The sequence below is a fragment of the Nycticebus coucang genome, chromosome 6 (genome assembly GCF_027406575.1).
Source record: "Nycticebus coucang isolate mNycCou1 chromosome 6, mNycCou1.pri, whole genome shotgun sequence".
Lineage (NCBI taxonomy): Eukaryota > Metazoa > Chordata > Mammalia > Primates > Lorisidae > Nycticebus > Nycticebus coucang.
The window spans coordinates 67,011,742-67,026,505 of NC_069785.1; the positions used below are offsets into that span (position 1 = coordinate 67,011,742).

General features: G+C 43.4%; 1 protein-coding gene across 2 annotated transcripts in view; it reads left to right on the forward strand.

The window, feature by feature from the left end:
- The window catches only part of ZNF609 (zinc finger protein 609), a 261,907-nt gene that overhangs the window by 33,269 nt on the left and 213,874 nt on the right, over window positions 1–14,764 (forward strand). For both annotated transcript variants that reach the window (XM_053593202.1, XM_053593203.1), the window contains exon 2: window positions 9,123–9,993. In XM_053593202.1, coding sequence (XP_053449177.1) covers window positions 9,250–9,993 — 744 coding nt within the window. In that variant the 5' untranslated portion in view covers window positions 9,123–9,249. The remainder of the gene's footprint in view (window positions 1–9,122; window positions 9,994–14,764) is intronic.

Consider the following 14,764-nt stretch of genomic DNA (forward strand, 5'->3'; position numbering starts at 1 on the left):
TAGTCCTAACTACGCAGGAGGCTTAGGCAAGAGAATTGCCTAAGCCCAGGAGTTGGAGGTTGCTGTGAGCTGTAATGCCACAACACTCTGCAGAGGGCAACATAGTGAGACTCTGTCTAAAAAAAAAAAAAAGTTCTAAAACCCATAGAAAAGGGAAGAACAGATAAATTTACAGTAGAACAGCATTGGACAATTTACTGCTTAGACTGGATTGTTTATGGGTAGTTACCATTTAAAGTCTTCTAGAATGGATATAGAGATCTGAGAGAAAAGAGAAATACAGTTTTTCTTATTACGTGTGGACATAAGGAGGGCCTAGTTGCTGTTTTTGCTTTCTGAAAACTTTTTCATTCTTAGCCTTCTTGAAGAGAGACCTTTTTCATTCCTTAGGTAGAGTAGTGATGTGATCTTTGACATGTGCTCTACAAAAGCAATTAGTGAAAAACAAACAAAAAAGCAATTAGTGACCTGAAATGTGATTTTTTTTTTTTTTTTTTTTTTTTGAGACAGGGTATCACTATGTCACCCTGGGTAGAGTGCCATGGTGTCACAGCTCATAGCAACCTCCAACTCTTGGGCTTAAGCGATTCTCTTGCCTCAGCCTCCCAAGTAGCTGGGACTACAGACATCCGCCACAATGCCCAGCTATTTTTTTTTATTGTAATTGTCATTGTTGTTTGGCAGGCCCAGGCTAGAAGGCTGCATTTGAGCCTGCCAGCTCCGGTATATGTGGCTGGCGCCTTAGCCATGGAACTACAGATGCTGAGCCGAAACATGTGATTTTTAAATGTACCAGTCTTGGTTGAGAATCAGAGATAGGTATTTAGGTTCCAGATAAGAAACTAGGATCTGAACTTCTTTTAGGATGTGTTACTTTTAAGCATGAATGCTTTCGGTGGGTATAAGCTATAGAGAATGATTGTCATGACCTAACTTTCCCTTAGCCATATCCATGCAGAGGGAATTTCTACAAGCACACAGTGAATTGTGGTCATAAATAAGGACACAGAGTACAATTAAACAAAAGGAATAAAGAGAGAGGAAAATATTCACAGAGGCTCTTGCAAATTGTCAAATGCCTTGTGGTCTCTGTAAGGTATTGATTCTCCTGATTCTGCACTTTCTCTGCCATGGAAGTAAGAGGTCAGTGCTTTTCATTTCTATCTAGCATGTTAGTTACCCTACCTCCTGGGGTTAAACATCTCTGCAGTGACCTGTCAGAGGGTTGATTATTAGCTGTATAAAGCCAGGGAGCAGATGGGAAGTGGTTTGGCTGGTGCAGCCAGGCTGATTAAAGAACACTTGGCAGTTTTACAGCGTATCATTGGAAATGTGCTTCCGAATTTTTTATCAAGCCTGCTGGGTTGGAAAGTTGGATTTCTGAAAAGTCACTGCTTGAAAGTAGTACTTATGAAAACTCACTCTCAAAAATAGGAGAGTGACTCTTAGAGAACATCAAGACCACTGAAGATCAATCCTCAGAATATTTTTTTTGCATCCTGATCAGTCACAGAACCATTAGAAAAAAATCACTTTTTGATGGGTGCATCAATAGAACTATAGACTGAAAAAGACAAAGTTAATTTAGGCAAGTCTAGATTAACCCTACAACACATAGGGGGGTATTTTGTGTATTTGCTTGACAGGTAATTATGCTTTTGTGCACGAATACTTTGAGTGATAAAGACATGATCATTAAATATTAAAGGTTGTTAGAAATCTCAAGTTATTACATTTTTTCATGAGTAAAACATGTCTTTCTGTAGCTTCTACTTGCTGATCATATTTCTCCCTGAGCATCACAGAATAACTTTCTTTTCTACACTACAACCCATCATATATTCGAAGCTAACCAGCCTGTCTCCTTTCAATGTTTACCTTTTCAGTGTAAAAAACCCCAGTTTCAGAGACTTTCTATAGCACATTTTTTCATTTAATGACTGTTTCACTTAAGATGTGGAATCTGGACATGAGTGTAGATCATCAAATGTTCTTTTCATTTCCTTTTTTAAAAAAAGTACAATTAAAAAAGAAATGTAATAGCAATAATATTTGCTAGAACAACCCAAAGTACAAAATAATTTTCCATTATATATGCAATTGGAACACGAGGAATTTAAGTGTCAGCTTTATAACTTGTGATTTGTCTTTCCTAATTTTTTTCTTTTGTTTTTTTTTGAGACAGAGCTTCAAGCTGTCCCCCTGGGTAGAGTGCTATGACATCACAGCTCACAGCAACCTCAAACTCCTGGGCTCAGGCGATTCTCCTGCCTCAGCCTCCCAAGTACCTGGGACTACAGGCGCACCACAATGCCTGGTTATTTTTTGGTTGCAGCCATCATTGTTGTTTGGCGAGCTGGGCCGGATTCGAACCCACCAGTTCAGGTATATGTGGCTGGCACCTTAGCAGCTTGAGCCATATGCACTGAGCCTGTTTTTCCTTATTTATTTATTTGTTTATTTTTTGATAAAGAGCCTCCACTTGTCACTCTAGGTAGAGTGCTGTGGCATTACAGCTCACAGCAACCTCCAACTCCTGGGTTCAAGTGACTCTCTTGCCTCTGCCTCCCAAGTAGCTGGGACTATAGGCACCTGCCACAATGCCCGGCTGTTTTTTGGTTGCAGCCATCATTGTTGTTTGGTGGGCCCGGGCTGTATTCGAACCCGCCAGCTCAGGTGTATGTGGCTGGCGCCTTTAGCTGCTTGAGCCACAGGCACCGGGCCTGTCTTTCCTTATTGATGTTAGGTGGAACTTCTTTTCTCCCCAGCAAACACATTGCTCTATAAGGTGGTACCTTCTGAGCTACATTATTATTATTTTTTTATTTTTTATTTTTTTTAGAGACAGAGTCTCACTTTGTTGCCCTTGGTAGAGTGATGTGGTGTCACAGCTCACAGCAACCTCCAGCTCATGAGCTTAGACGATTCTCTAGCCTCAGCCTCCCAAGTAACTGGGACTATAGGCGCCTGCCACAACGCCTAGCTATTTTTTGTCACAGTTTGGCCAGGACCGAGTTTGAACCACCCTCAGTATATGGCGCGGTGCCCTACTTAACCACAGGTGCTGCCCCTTGAGCTACATTATTATTTTTTTTTTTTTTTGTGATTTTTTGGCCAGGGCTGGGTTTGAACCCGCCACCTCCGGCATATGGGACTGGCGCCCTACTCCTTGAGCTACAGGCGCTGCCCCCTTGAGCTACATTATTAAAGTACTGATTTTGCATCACATCTTTTTCAGGGATAATTTTTTTTTTTTTTTTTTTTTTTTGAGACAGATTCTCAAGCTGTTGCCCTGGGTAGAGTGCTATGGCGTCACAGCTCACAGCAATCTCAAACTCTTGGGCTTAAGTGATTCTCTTGCCTCAGCCTCCTAAGTAGCTGGAACTACAGTCACCTGCCACAACACACGGCTATTTTTTTGTTGTTGTTGCAGTTGTCATTGTTCTTTTTTAGCTGGCCTGGGCTGGGTTTGAACCCATCAGCCTCGGTGTATGTGCCCGGCACCCTACCCACTGAGCTACAGGCACTGCCAATTTTTATTCCTTTTTTGAGGCAGAGTCTAACTCTCGTTCTGGGTAGAGTGCTAGGGCATCATAGCTCACAGCAACTTCATACTGTTGGGCTGAAGAGAGCCTCTTGCTTCATCCTCCCAAGTAGCTGAGATTATATTTTCTATTTAGTAGAGACAGGGTCTTGCTCTTGCTCTTGCTCAGGCTAGTCTTAAACTGCGATCCACCCATCTCGGCCTCCCAGAGTGCTAGGATTACAGGCTTGAACCACTGCATCTAGCCTGAAGGATAATTCTTTTTTTTTTTTTGTGATTTTTTGGCCGGGGCTGGGTTTGAACCCGCCACCTCCGGCATGTGGGACCGGCGCTCTACTCCTTGAGCCACAGGCGCCACCCTCAAGGATAATTTTTAATATTGGTGTTGAATTTATCTTAGATTACAAGATGCTACTGGTTTTTTTTTTTTTTTCAGTTTTGGCCAGGGCTGGGTTTGAACCCACTACTTCCTGCATATGGGACCAGCGCCCTACTCCTTTGAGCCACAGGCGCCGGCCCGATGCTACTGGTTTTTGTATTTATAAAAATTATTTATATTTTTGCTAGGTTGAACTGATTTTGGTGCTTTAGGTAATTTTTGACAAGATACATATGTGCTCTTATATAGCTGAAAATACATTGTTTTTACACATGATGAACAATTTGGCTCAGTGTAAAATTCTTGTCTTTTTTTTTTTTTTGAGACAGTCTCACTCTGTCACCCAGGCTAGATAGAGTACCATGGCTTCAGCCTAGCTTATAGCAACCTCAAACTCATGGGCTCAAGTGATCCTTCTGCCTCAGCCTCCTGAGTAGCTCAGCTTACAGGCATCTGCTAATTTTTCTATTTTTAGTAGAGACAGTGTCTCACTCTTGCTCAGGCTGGTCTCAAACTCCTGAGATCTTCATGGGATCCTCTTGCCTCATCCTCCCAGAGTGCTAGGGTTACAGGGCCTGAAATACTGTGCTTATTAGCCTTGAGTAGCCCTTTCTCTTCAAAATTCTGTAGGTTGCCATTCTCTTTTAACATTTAATATTATAGAGCAGTCTGAATTCAGTCCAATTTTTGTCCTTTGTAATTTAAAAATATTTCTAAAATGTATGCAGGTTTGACTTACTACGTTGATTTTACTGAAAATGAATCCCTTCAATCTGTATGAATGATCTTTGTTCAGTTCAGGTGTTATTCATTTGTCTTTTATAGGTTGCTTTAATTCCATTTGTTCTAGTATCTTCTAAAGTTTTCTTTTCTGTTTTTTTTTTTGTTTGTTTCTGGCCGGGGCTGGGTTTGAACCCACCACCTCCAGCATATGGGGCTGGCACCTTACTCCGTTGAGCCACAGGTGCCGCCTGAAGTTTTCTTGAAGTGTTATAAAATCCTTTATCTCTCTTAATTTCTGTCATTATTTTCACAACACCGATGGCTCAGTAAGTAGGGTGCCGCCCCATATACCCCCAGGGCTGGGTTTGAACCTGCCACCTCCGGTATATGGGGCTGGTGCCCTACTCCTTGAGCCATAGGTGCTGCCCTGTCATTATTTTCTTTTCACTGTTTTCCTTTGCAATCTGGAAAACTATCTTAAGTTCTCTTATAATTCACTGATTTATTCTCTGTAATTTTAGCTCTGTGCTTTTCTGATTTTTGTGTGAATTTTAATTAATACATTTTCCTTTCCTTTTTTTTTTTTTTTTTTTGTAGAGACAGAGTCTCACTGTACCGCCCTCGGGTAGAGTGCCGTGGCCTCACACAGCTCACAGCAACCTCCAACTCCTGGGCTTAAGCGATTCTCTTGCCTCAGCCTCCCAAGCAGCTGGGACTACAGGCGCCCGCCACAACGCCTGGCTATTTTTTTTTTTGTTGTTGTTGCAGTTTGGCCGGGGCCGGGTTTGAACCCACCACCCTCGGTATATGGGGCCGGCGCCTTACCGACTGAGCCACAGGTGCCGCCCCTTTCCTTTTTTTTTTAATGTTGTGTCCTTTTTTTTTTTTCAAGTAAGATGTATCTTTCCATTTTAACTTGTTACCTTCTTAATGTTCTCTCTTCTTTACTGGCATACTTTGTCCTCCCTTACACAGCCAGTCAGCCAGTAGAGTAAAGGACTGTTTGAAGCTCTCAGCACTAACATTTTTTATGTTACATACTTTCCTTACTTCTCCAGTGTCTCTTCCATTACTACCTTGTTTTCTAACGAAAGAGCTTTGGGATCCAAGGAAAGTTTCATTGTTTTTTTTGTTTGTTTGTTTGTTTTGTTTTGTTTTGTTTGTTTGTTTTGTCCAGACAGAGTTCTACCCTATGCCCTGAGCAGAGTGCAATGGTGTCGTAGCTCACTGCAACCTCAGACTCGGGCTGTGGGCATCCTGCTGCCTCAGTCTCTGAAGCTGCTGGGATTACCGGCACTCGCCGCAGCACCTGCCTGGATTTTTCAATTTTTTTCATGAGTAGGGGTCTCACTCTTGTTCAGACAAGTCTCGAACACCTGAGCTCAAACAGTCCTCCTGCCCCAGCCTCCCACAGTGCTGGGATTACTGGCATGAGCCACTGTGCCCAGCAGTTTCATTGTTTTTCTAAAAATAAAGCCATATGGGTTGTTGTTGTTTTTTTTTTGCAGTTTTTTGCCGGGGCTTGGCTTGAACTTGCCACCTCTGGGATATGGCGCCGGCGCCCTACCCCTTTGAGCTACAGGCGCTGCCCTGATACGGGGTTGTTTTAATGGTTAAGTTACATACTAAGAATAGTGGGTAAGTTTTCGATTAATGTGGGTTACACTCTAAGGCTAGCCATGATTGCAAAGATTGCAGAGGCAATATATTAAGATTTTGAAAAGAACTGTGCTCTAATAATTCTCATCATGGAGATTCAGTTGGCATTTCCTTTCTTAGAAATGCCCTCTGCCTCCCACAATAGAAATAATATTTTCAGTGCCACGTTCTGTTGTCTTATTTGCTGTTTTACTTGCTGCTGTATTCCTAGCACCTCATTTAGTACCTGGCACATAGTAGGCAATAAATAAAAATGTTTCTAATGAATGAACAAAAATCTACTTCACTACTATTTCTTGGAGGCTAAGTTTTCCTTTTTTTCTTTTTGAGACAGAGTCTTGCTTTGTTGCCTTGGTAGAGTGCCGTGGCGTCACAGCTCGCAGCAACCTCAAACTCTTGGGCTCAAGCAATTATCTTGCCTCGCCTCCCAAGTATCTGGGACTACAGGTGCCTGCCACAACATCTGGCTATTTTTACTGTTGTTGTTTAGCAGGCCCAGGCTGGGTCTGAACCTGCCAGCCCTGGTTTCTTGGCCGACGCCCTGACCACTGAGCTATGGGTACCAAGCCAAGGCTAAGTTTTCTTGTGTAGTGTTGAGAATTCCTAAGAGTTTACTAAAATTTCTTTATAATTCTAGATCATTTTCAGAGGTTATCATGTCTCTAATTCTTAGGATTATGTTTTCTTTGCCTTGTGGGTGACATGTTTTTCATAGTTCCTATATCATGTTCTTCACCCCACCCCTTTTTGTTCACTCCTTAAGAGGTAAAATCTATATAGAATTGATGTTTGCTAATAAACAGTGGTTGGTTGCTGTTAATATTAAGCTTTTTAGTTGGGTAAAGGATGCATTTTCTTCTCAGATCTACAACAAATGTCAGATTAATGTGTATGCCTCTTAAATCCTAGTTGCTAGCAGGCATTCACCTGGTACAGTTTTGCTCTACTAGTATGATATCTTTTCTTCTTTCTGCACTCTGGTTCCTTTACACCGTTCTGAGGGAATAGGTGAAACAGTACAATTTATCTTATCTGTGTCCTAACTGTAGCACTTAACCTGTTAGAGATCCACTTTGCAGAACACATTGTGACACTACTAGCTTGCCCTTTCTACTCAGTTAATCTCATGAAAAAATTATTATTATTATTTTTTAGAGATAGAGTGTCACTTTGTCGCCCTCGGTGGAGTGCCGTGGCATCACAGCTCACCGCAACCTCCAGCTCTTGGGCTTAGGCAATTCTGTTGCCTCAGCCTCCCAAGTAGTTGGGACTACAGGCGTCCACCACAATGCCTGGCTATTTTTATTTATTTTTTTTTTTGAGACAGAATCTCACTCTGTTGCTCTTGGTACAGTGCCATGGCGTCACAGCTCACAGCAACCTCCACCTCTTGGGCTTAAGCGATTCTCTTGCCTCAGCCTCCTGAGTAGCTGGGACTACAGGCGCCTGCCACGACACCTGGCTATTTTTGTTGCAGTTGCCACTGCTGTTTTAGCTCGCCAAGGCTGGGTTGGAACCCACACCCTTGGTATATGGGGCTGGCGCCCTACCCACTGAGCCACAGGCGCTGCCCTCGGCTATTTTTTTGTTGCGGTTTGGCTAGGGCTGGGTTTGAACTCGCCATCTTGGTATATGGGGCTGGTGCCCTACTCATTGAGCCATAGGCACTGCCTGAAAAAAATTTTTAATGGATATAGAAAGATGGTAGACAAAGAAATAAGCAAGAGCAGAACTCTTTGGATTTATCATAAAATAAAACCTAGATGGTATATATTGGCTGTCAGGTTTTCTAGATGGTTTTCTTCCCAGTTCTCATGAGTCAGGAAACAGTGGAGAAATGTAAATTGCCCTTTTAATAAACCCTAACCCCCACCCCCAGCCAATCTCTGACTCATGAAGTGTAAGGCTTTGGTATTTGTTAATAGAGTGCCATCAATCTTACATGAGAAAGTGAAAAGTTATCCAACATCGTGGTGTTAGATTTTTTTAGTAGTATCTAATTTTTGGTAGGATAAACATTTTTCTCTTTTTCTATGTCTTCGTATGTATTTTAGTGGGAAGCCAGAAAGGCTATATTGAAGCCTACTAGACATAATTTGAAACCTGGAATTTGATAAGGCTGATTTAACTTCTCTGAACATAAGCTGATTGGTTGAGTCCTCTCTGAGAATTGTTTTCTCCAGTTGCAGTCTTTGCCTCTGTCCTGAAGTTACATTTTTCTCAGTTCTGCTTGCTCTTCTCTTTTTTAATTTTTTTTGCTCTTCTCTTTAGCCATTAGACTTTCCCCCCAAATAGTAGAATAACAAGGAATCTATACTATTTTTAGTAGGGGCTTGCCCTGTTAGTAGTGGGCATTTGAAGCTTTGGCCTAGATGATATTCTGAGTCTCTAATAATGTAAAAGAAATAGCAAGAAGAAAAGGGATTTGAACAAAGTTGTGCTAGAGTTGAAATCTGTGATTATGCCGTTATATACAGTTGTGTTGTACTGACTGAGGGAAGATTATCAACTGGTAGTTTAATGGAAATAATTTTTTCAAGAATGGGAAAGTAACTCTAAAAGACTCTTAGTTAAAACTTACCACAAAATCTCCAGGCATTTGGAAATATTGTACTCTCCCCTGGGGAGATGAAGTGAGAATTAACTTTTCCCTAGATCCAATGTGACTTGGTTAGAAATACAGTTGTACCTGTTTGTCTTGTCCATTGTGATGTGATAGCCCCATAGGAAGGGTCTGTGTTGTGTGGGAGTTTATTTCAGGCTGTCTCCTTGCCTGTACTGTTTCTTTTAACAGTTTTTTAAATTTTCTTTTTCCAGCAATGATGTTGTCCACTGGGCATATACTGACCAATGTGGCAGGTCTGAGAACATAGCTGAAGCTGAAAATAGGAAAACTGGGGGCAAGGAAGAGCCTTGAATCTTGAGGTGGGACGTTGACTCTAAGATGTCCTTGAGCAGTGGAGCCTCCGGAGGGAAAGGAGTGGATGCAAACCCGGTTGAGACTTACGACAGTGGGGATGAATGGGACATTGGAGTAGGGAATCTCATCATTGACCTGGACGCCGATCTGGAAAAGGACCAGCAGAAACTGGAAATGTCAGGCTCAAAGGAGGTGGGGATACCTGCTCCCAATGCTGTGGCCACACTACCAGACAACATCAAGTTTGTGACCCCAGTGCCAGGTCCTCAAGGGAAGGAAGGCAAATCAAAATCCAAAAGGAATAAGAGTGGCAAAGACACTAGCAAACCCACTCCAGGGACTTCCCTGTTCACTCCAAGTGAGGGGGCAGCTAGCAAGAAAGAGGTGCAGGGGCGTTCAGATGGTGCCAATGCAGGAGGTCTGGTTGCTGCTATTGCTCCCAAGGGTTCAGAGAAGGCGGCTAAGGCATCCCGCAGTGTAGCCAGCTCAAAAAAGGAGAAGGAGAACAGCTCATCAAAGAGCAAGAAGGAGAGAAGCGAAGGAGTGGGGACTTGTTCAGAAAAGGATCCTGGGGTCCTCCAGCAAGTTCCCTTAGGAGGACGGGGTGGTCAGTATGATGGAAGTACAGGGGTGGATACAGGAGCTGTGGAGCCGCTTGGGAGTATAACTATTGAACCTGGGGCAGCGCTCAATCCTTTGGGAGCTAAACCGGAGCCAGAGGAAGGGGAGAATGAGTGTCGCCCACTAAAGAAAGTCAAGTCTGAAAAGGTAAGAGGTGGCCAGATCTGGCTGCCCACTGTCAGTCAGAACTGCCCTGGACTAACTGCCAAATGCTATGTGTACTCTGTGGGAAGCTCATTAGTTTGTGGTTAATGACCAATTACAAGGTCAGAGCAGCTGGTAATGATAATGTGGTTTTGTTCCAAATTAGAGGAGTCCCTACAGACTAATTTTCAACAGGCATGGACATTTTGGAGTAGGATATCTGTTGTTGGGGGCAGCTACCTGGTAGAATAAATTTTCTGTAGTCTGAATTGAGACCTTCTCTTCTCCTTGTCCCACCACAGACACATGTTGCTAGAAGCTGTTATCAAACCTTTATTTGGTTCTCAGCTTGGTCATTTCATCATCAGAGTCTTAATAGATGATAAACTTAAGTTTACCACAAAGCTTATGGTTATATGTATAAGTTGAATAGAGTTCTTGATGAGGTAAATGGTACTGTTGGGTCTCTAAAAAGACCAAAAGGGCTTGGTGCCTGCGGCTCAAGTGGCTAAGGTGCCAGCCACATACACTTGAGCTGGTGGGTTCGAATCTAGCCCAGGCCTGCCAAACAACAATGACAGCTACAACCAAAAAATAGCTGGGTGTTGTGATGGGTGCCTGTAGTCCCAGCTACTTGGGAGGTGGAGTCAGGAGAATCACTTTAGCCCAGGAGTTGGAGGTTGCTGTGAGCTGTGATGGCACGGCACTCTACCCATGGTGACAGCTTAAGACTGTCTCAAAAAAAAAAAAAAAAACACACACACCAAAGGGTTAATTAGGTTTCATGGCTTATCTACCAAGTGTTCTGTTGATAGCTACCAAAGAGCAAAGGGGCACAGTTTGAGTGCAGAAGGTACTGACTGTACCATGAAGTACTTAATCAGACCTTATGAGTTAGTGTTGTAGCTATGAAAGTTTGGCTTAGAATGAAATTCTTTGGCCACTAAAGATGTAACTCTTTGCCAGTGTCTTCCACAGCTTTTAGGACTTAAAGTCTCTGGGTGGTTTAATAGCTGCCAAACCATGTAATGATACCTTGCCTTCTGCTTAACTTGGAAGGACAGGTGCTTGCAGCCCCAGGAGGAGCTAAAACTGAGTCCTTTCTCTGGGAAGATGATTTTAGTTTATGTCTCAGGAAATGAGCTTGCAGTGCTAGAGCAGAGTAGATGTGAGTCTGGAGTCAGCTCAGGCTGCTTTAAATTTCAGTAGCTTATAATTTCTTACAAAGTGGCTTGCCTAGTGATGAGCTGTTCATTGGCTCTTGATTTTCTGCTCTGTGCTTTGCTCACCCTGTGCTTTCAGATGATCCCAGCAGATGCAATATAAATTGATTTCTCTGTAATTACATCAGCTACATCAGGGAATACCTATTTCCATATGTAAATGTTAATAAATAAAGGCTTATTTATTTATGTTTGGGTGGTGCTACCCTCTTAATTCCTGGATTGGTGCAAGTGATAGCTTGTGCTTCCTTTACTGTACCAAAGATTTTGGTCTTTGTCTTTGACATGTCTGTAGCTCTTAGCAACATCTGGGCATCTCTGGTAATAGGGCTGTGTGGCAGCTGCCAGGGAGGCTGCCTGTGTTTAGGTGGCAGATGCTATAGTCCACTTCAGCAGAGTCAAGTTCCAGCTGGTTACTGGCATGGTTCATCCTGTACTGCCTGTCATTTACCATTCTCTCTGGGGTACAGATGGATAATACTGTTTTAAAGAGACCTGGGAAAACCAGGTTACTGTGCCCTACATCTAGTTTCAGGAATCTCTTGCCATATTTCCATGTTCATAATAGCCATTGTTCTTTCTGTGCTGAAAAGTACTTCCAAGGGTGGCCTTTATTTTCCTGGGGGTTTTTTTGTTGCTTTTTTTTTTTTTTTTTGAGTCAGAGCCTCAAGCTGTTGCCCTGGGTAGAGTGCTGTACCATCACAGCTCACAGCAACCTCCAACTCCTTGGCTCAAGTGATTCTCCTGCCTCTGCCTCCCAAGTAGCTGGGACTATAGGCACCTGCCACAACACCGGGCTATTTTTTTTTTTTGGTTGAAGCCGGCATTGTTGTTTGGTGGGCCCGAGCTGGATTTGAACCCTCCAGCTCAGGTATGCTGGCGCCTTAGCCACTTGAGCCACAGGTGCCGGGCCGTTGTTGCTTTTTTTTGGTACAGACAGTGTCTCACTGTACCGCCCTCAGGTAGAGTGCCGTGGCGTCACACGGCTCACAGCAACCTCTAACTCTTGGGCTTCCGCGATTCTCTTGCCTCAGCCTCCCGAGCAGCTGGGACTACAGGCACCCGCCACAACGCCCAGCTATTTTTTTGTTGCAGTTTGGCCGGGGCTGGGTTTGAACCCGCCACCCTTGGCATATGGAGCCGGCACCCTACTCACTGAGCCACAGGCGCCGCCCGTTGTTGTTGTTGCTTTTTTTTTGAGACAGAGTTTTACTTTCTCCTCCTTGGTAGAGTGCTGTGGCATCAAAGCAACCTCAAACTCTTGGGCTTAAGTGATTCTCTTGTCTCAGCCTCCCAAGTAGCTGGGACTACAGGCACCCACCACAACACCCAGCTATTTTTAGAGACCAGGCCTCGCTCTGGTTTAGCTGGTCTTGAACCTGTGAGCTTAGGCAGTCCACCTGCCTCAGCCTCCCAGAGTGTTAGGATTACAGGCATGAACCACCATGCCAGGCCCTGATTTTGTTGTTGTTGTTTTTGTTTTGTTTTGTTTTGTTTTTTAAGAGAACTTGGCTTATGTAGCAGTCTTCTAAGCACAGTCTGTGGGTGAAAGGATTAATATTGCTTAGCTTCATATTGAAATTTTTTTTTTTTTAGACAGAGCCTCAAGCTATCACCCTGGGTAGAATGCTGTGGCATCATAGCTCACAGCAACCTCCAACTTCTGGGCCTAAGTGATTGTCTTGCCTCAGCCTACCAAGTAGCTGGGACTACAGGCACCTGTTACAATGCCCAGCTATTTTTTGGTTGTAGTTGTCGTTGTTTGGCAGGCCCAGGCTGGAGCTTCATACATGTCCATGATTGTCTTCAGTGAAGTAGCAAATGGAACCCATTTTCTCTTATGGATTCAGGGACTGGTTGGTTGACTACCTTTCAGATTATAATTGGGCTAAAAGATGCAATATATTTGGCTAAGAATAACCCTTGGGACTAAGCATGGTGGCTCATCCCTGTAATCCTAAAATTTTGGGAGGACGAATTGGGAGGTTTGTGATGAGCCTAGGCAACATAACAAGACCTGTCCTTATAAAAAATTAAAACGTTACCTGGGCATGGGTGGTACATGTCTGTAGATCCAGCCACTCGGGAGGCTGAGGCAGGAGGATTGCTTGAGCCTAGGAGTTTTAGGTTAAACTGGGCTATGATGATCCCACTGCACTATAGCCTGGGCAACAAAACAAGACCCCATCTCTTTAAAAAAAAAATATAAATGCACCTTGGTGCAAGGGAGTCAGGGAGTTGCTTTGAGGGTGGCGCCTGTGGCTCAAGGAGTAGCGCCGGTCCCATATGCCGGAGGTGGCGGGTTCAAACCCAGCCCTGGCCAAAAACCACAAAAAAAATAATAATGTTGCTTTGAGTTGGGCATGGTGGCTCTTGCCTGTAATCCTAGCACTTTGAGAGCCTGAGGCAGGTAAATTGCTTGAGCTCAGGAGTTCAAGAGCAGCCTGAATGAGAGCAAGACCCCATTTCTACTAAAAATAGAAAAATTACCTGGGTGTTGTGGTGGGCGCCTGTAGTCCCAGCTGCTCAGGAAGCTGAATCAAGAAGATGGCTTGAGCCCAAGAGTTTGAAGTTGCTGTGAGCTATGATGACACCACCCCACTCTGCGCAGGATAACAGATTAACACTCTGTCTCAAAAAATATATAATAATGATGATGAGACTCTGAAAAAAATATATAATGACGATGATAATGATGACGACGACGATGATGTTGCTTTGCTATCTTATATATTAGCCTTGCCTTTCAAGGAGATTGAGGACGGGGCAGTGGAATGATAAGGAAGAGAGATTGTTCTTCAGTTTTTGGAAAATAGATAAAATTGCTGGCAAATGCTTTTCTTTTTTTGAGACAGTCTCAAGCTATCACCCTGGATAGAGTGCCATGCCATCATAGCTTATAGCAAACTCCAACTCGGGCTCAAGCAATCCTCTTGCCTCAGTTTTTTTCTGTTTTTAGTAGAGATGGGGGTCTCACTTTTACTCAGGCTGGTCTTGAACTTGTGAGCTCAAGCAATCTATCCACCTCTGCCTCCCAGAGTGCTAAGATTATAGGCATGATCGACTGCGCCCGGCCTGGCAAGTACTTTCAGAAGCAGAAAATTTGCTGTGCAGTTTGATGTTACCATAAGCAAAAGCCTGCTTTCTCCATCACTTCCCCTGTTCCCTCAACCCTTTGGGGCTGTCTGGTTGTGGGGGTGTCCTTTCCATATTGTCTTTGGCCATTGGAATAAATAATTATATAAAGAAATGTTTAAAAGTTGCTAGGAGATGAAAATAAGCTGTGCGGGGAGAGAACTCTTCTGGAATGGGAGGAGGGGAAGAGACAAGTTAAAAGGAAAGAAAAGGAGCTTGGAGTGGAGCAGCTTTTGAGAAACAAAAGGGCTTAGGGTGTAATGGGTGCTCATTTACTGTTTGACAATGAGTGCTATAATTTATAAACAAAGTATTTGAAAACCTCTTAAGGTTTTCTGAGAAATGGGTTTGCCTATGGCATAACTAGTTGGGAATGTTCCTTCTATGTAGGGACAGCAAACAAAACCAAAACAGCA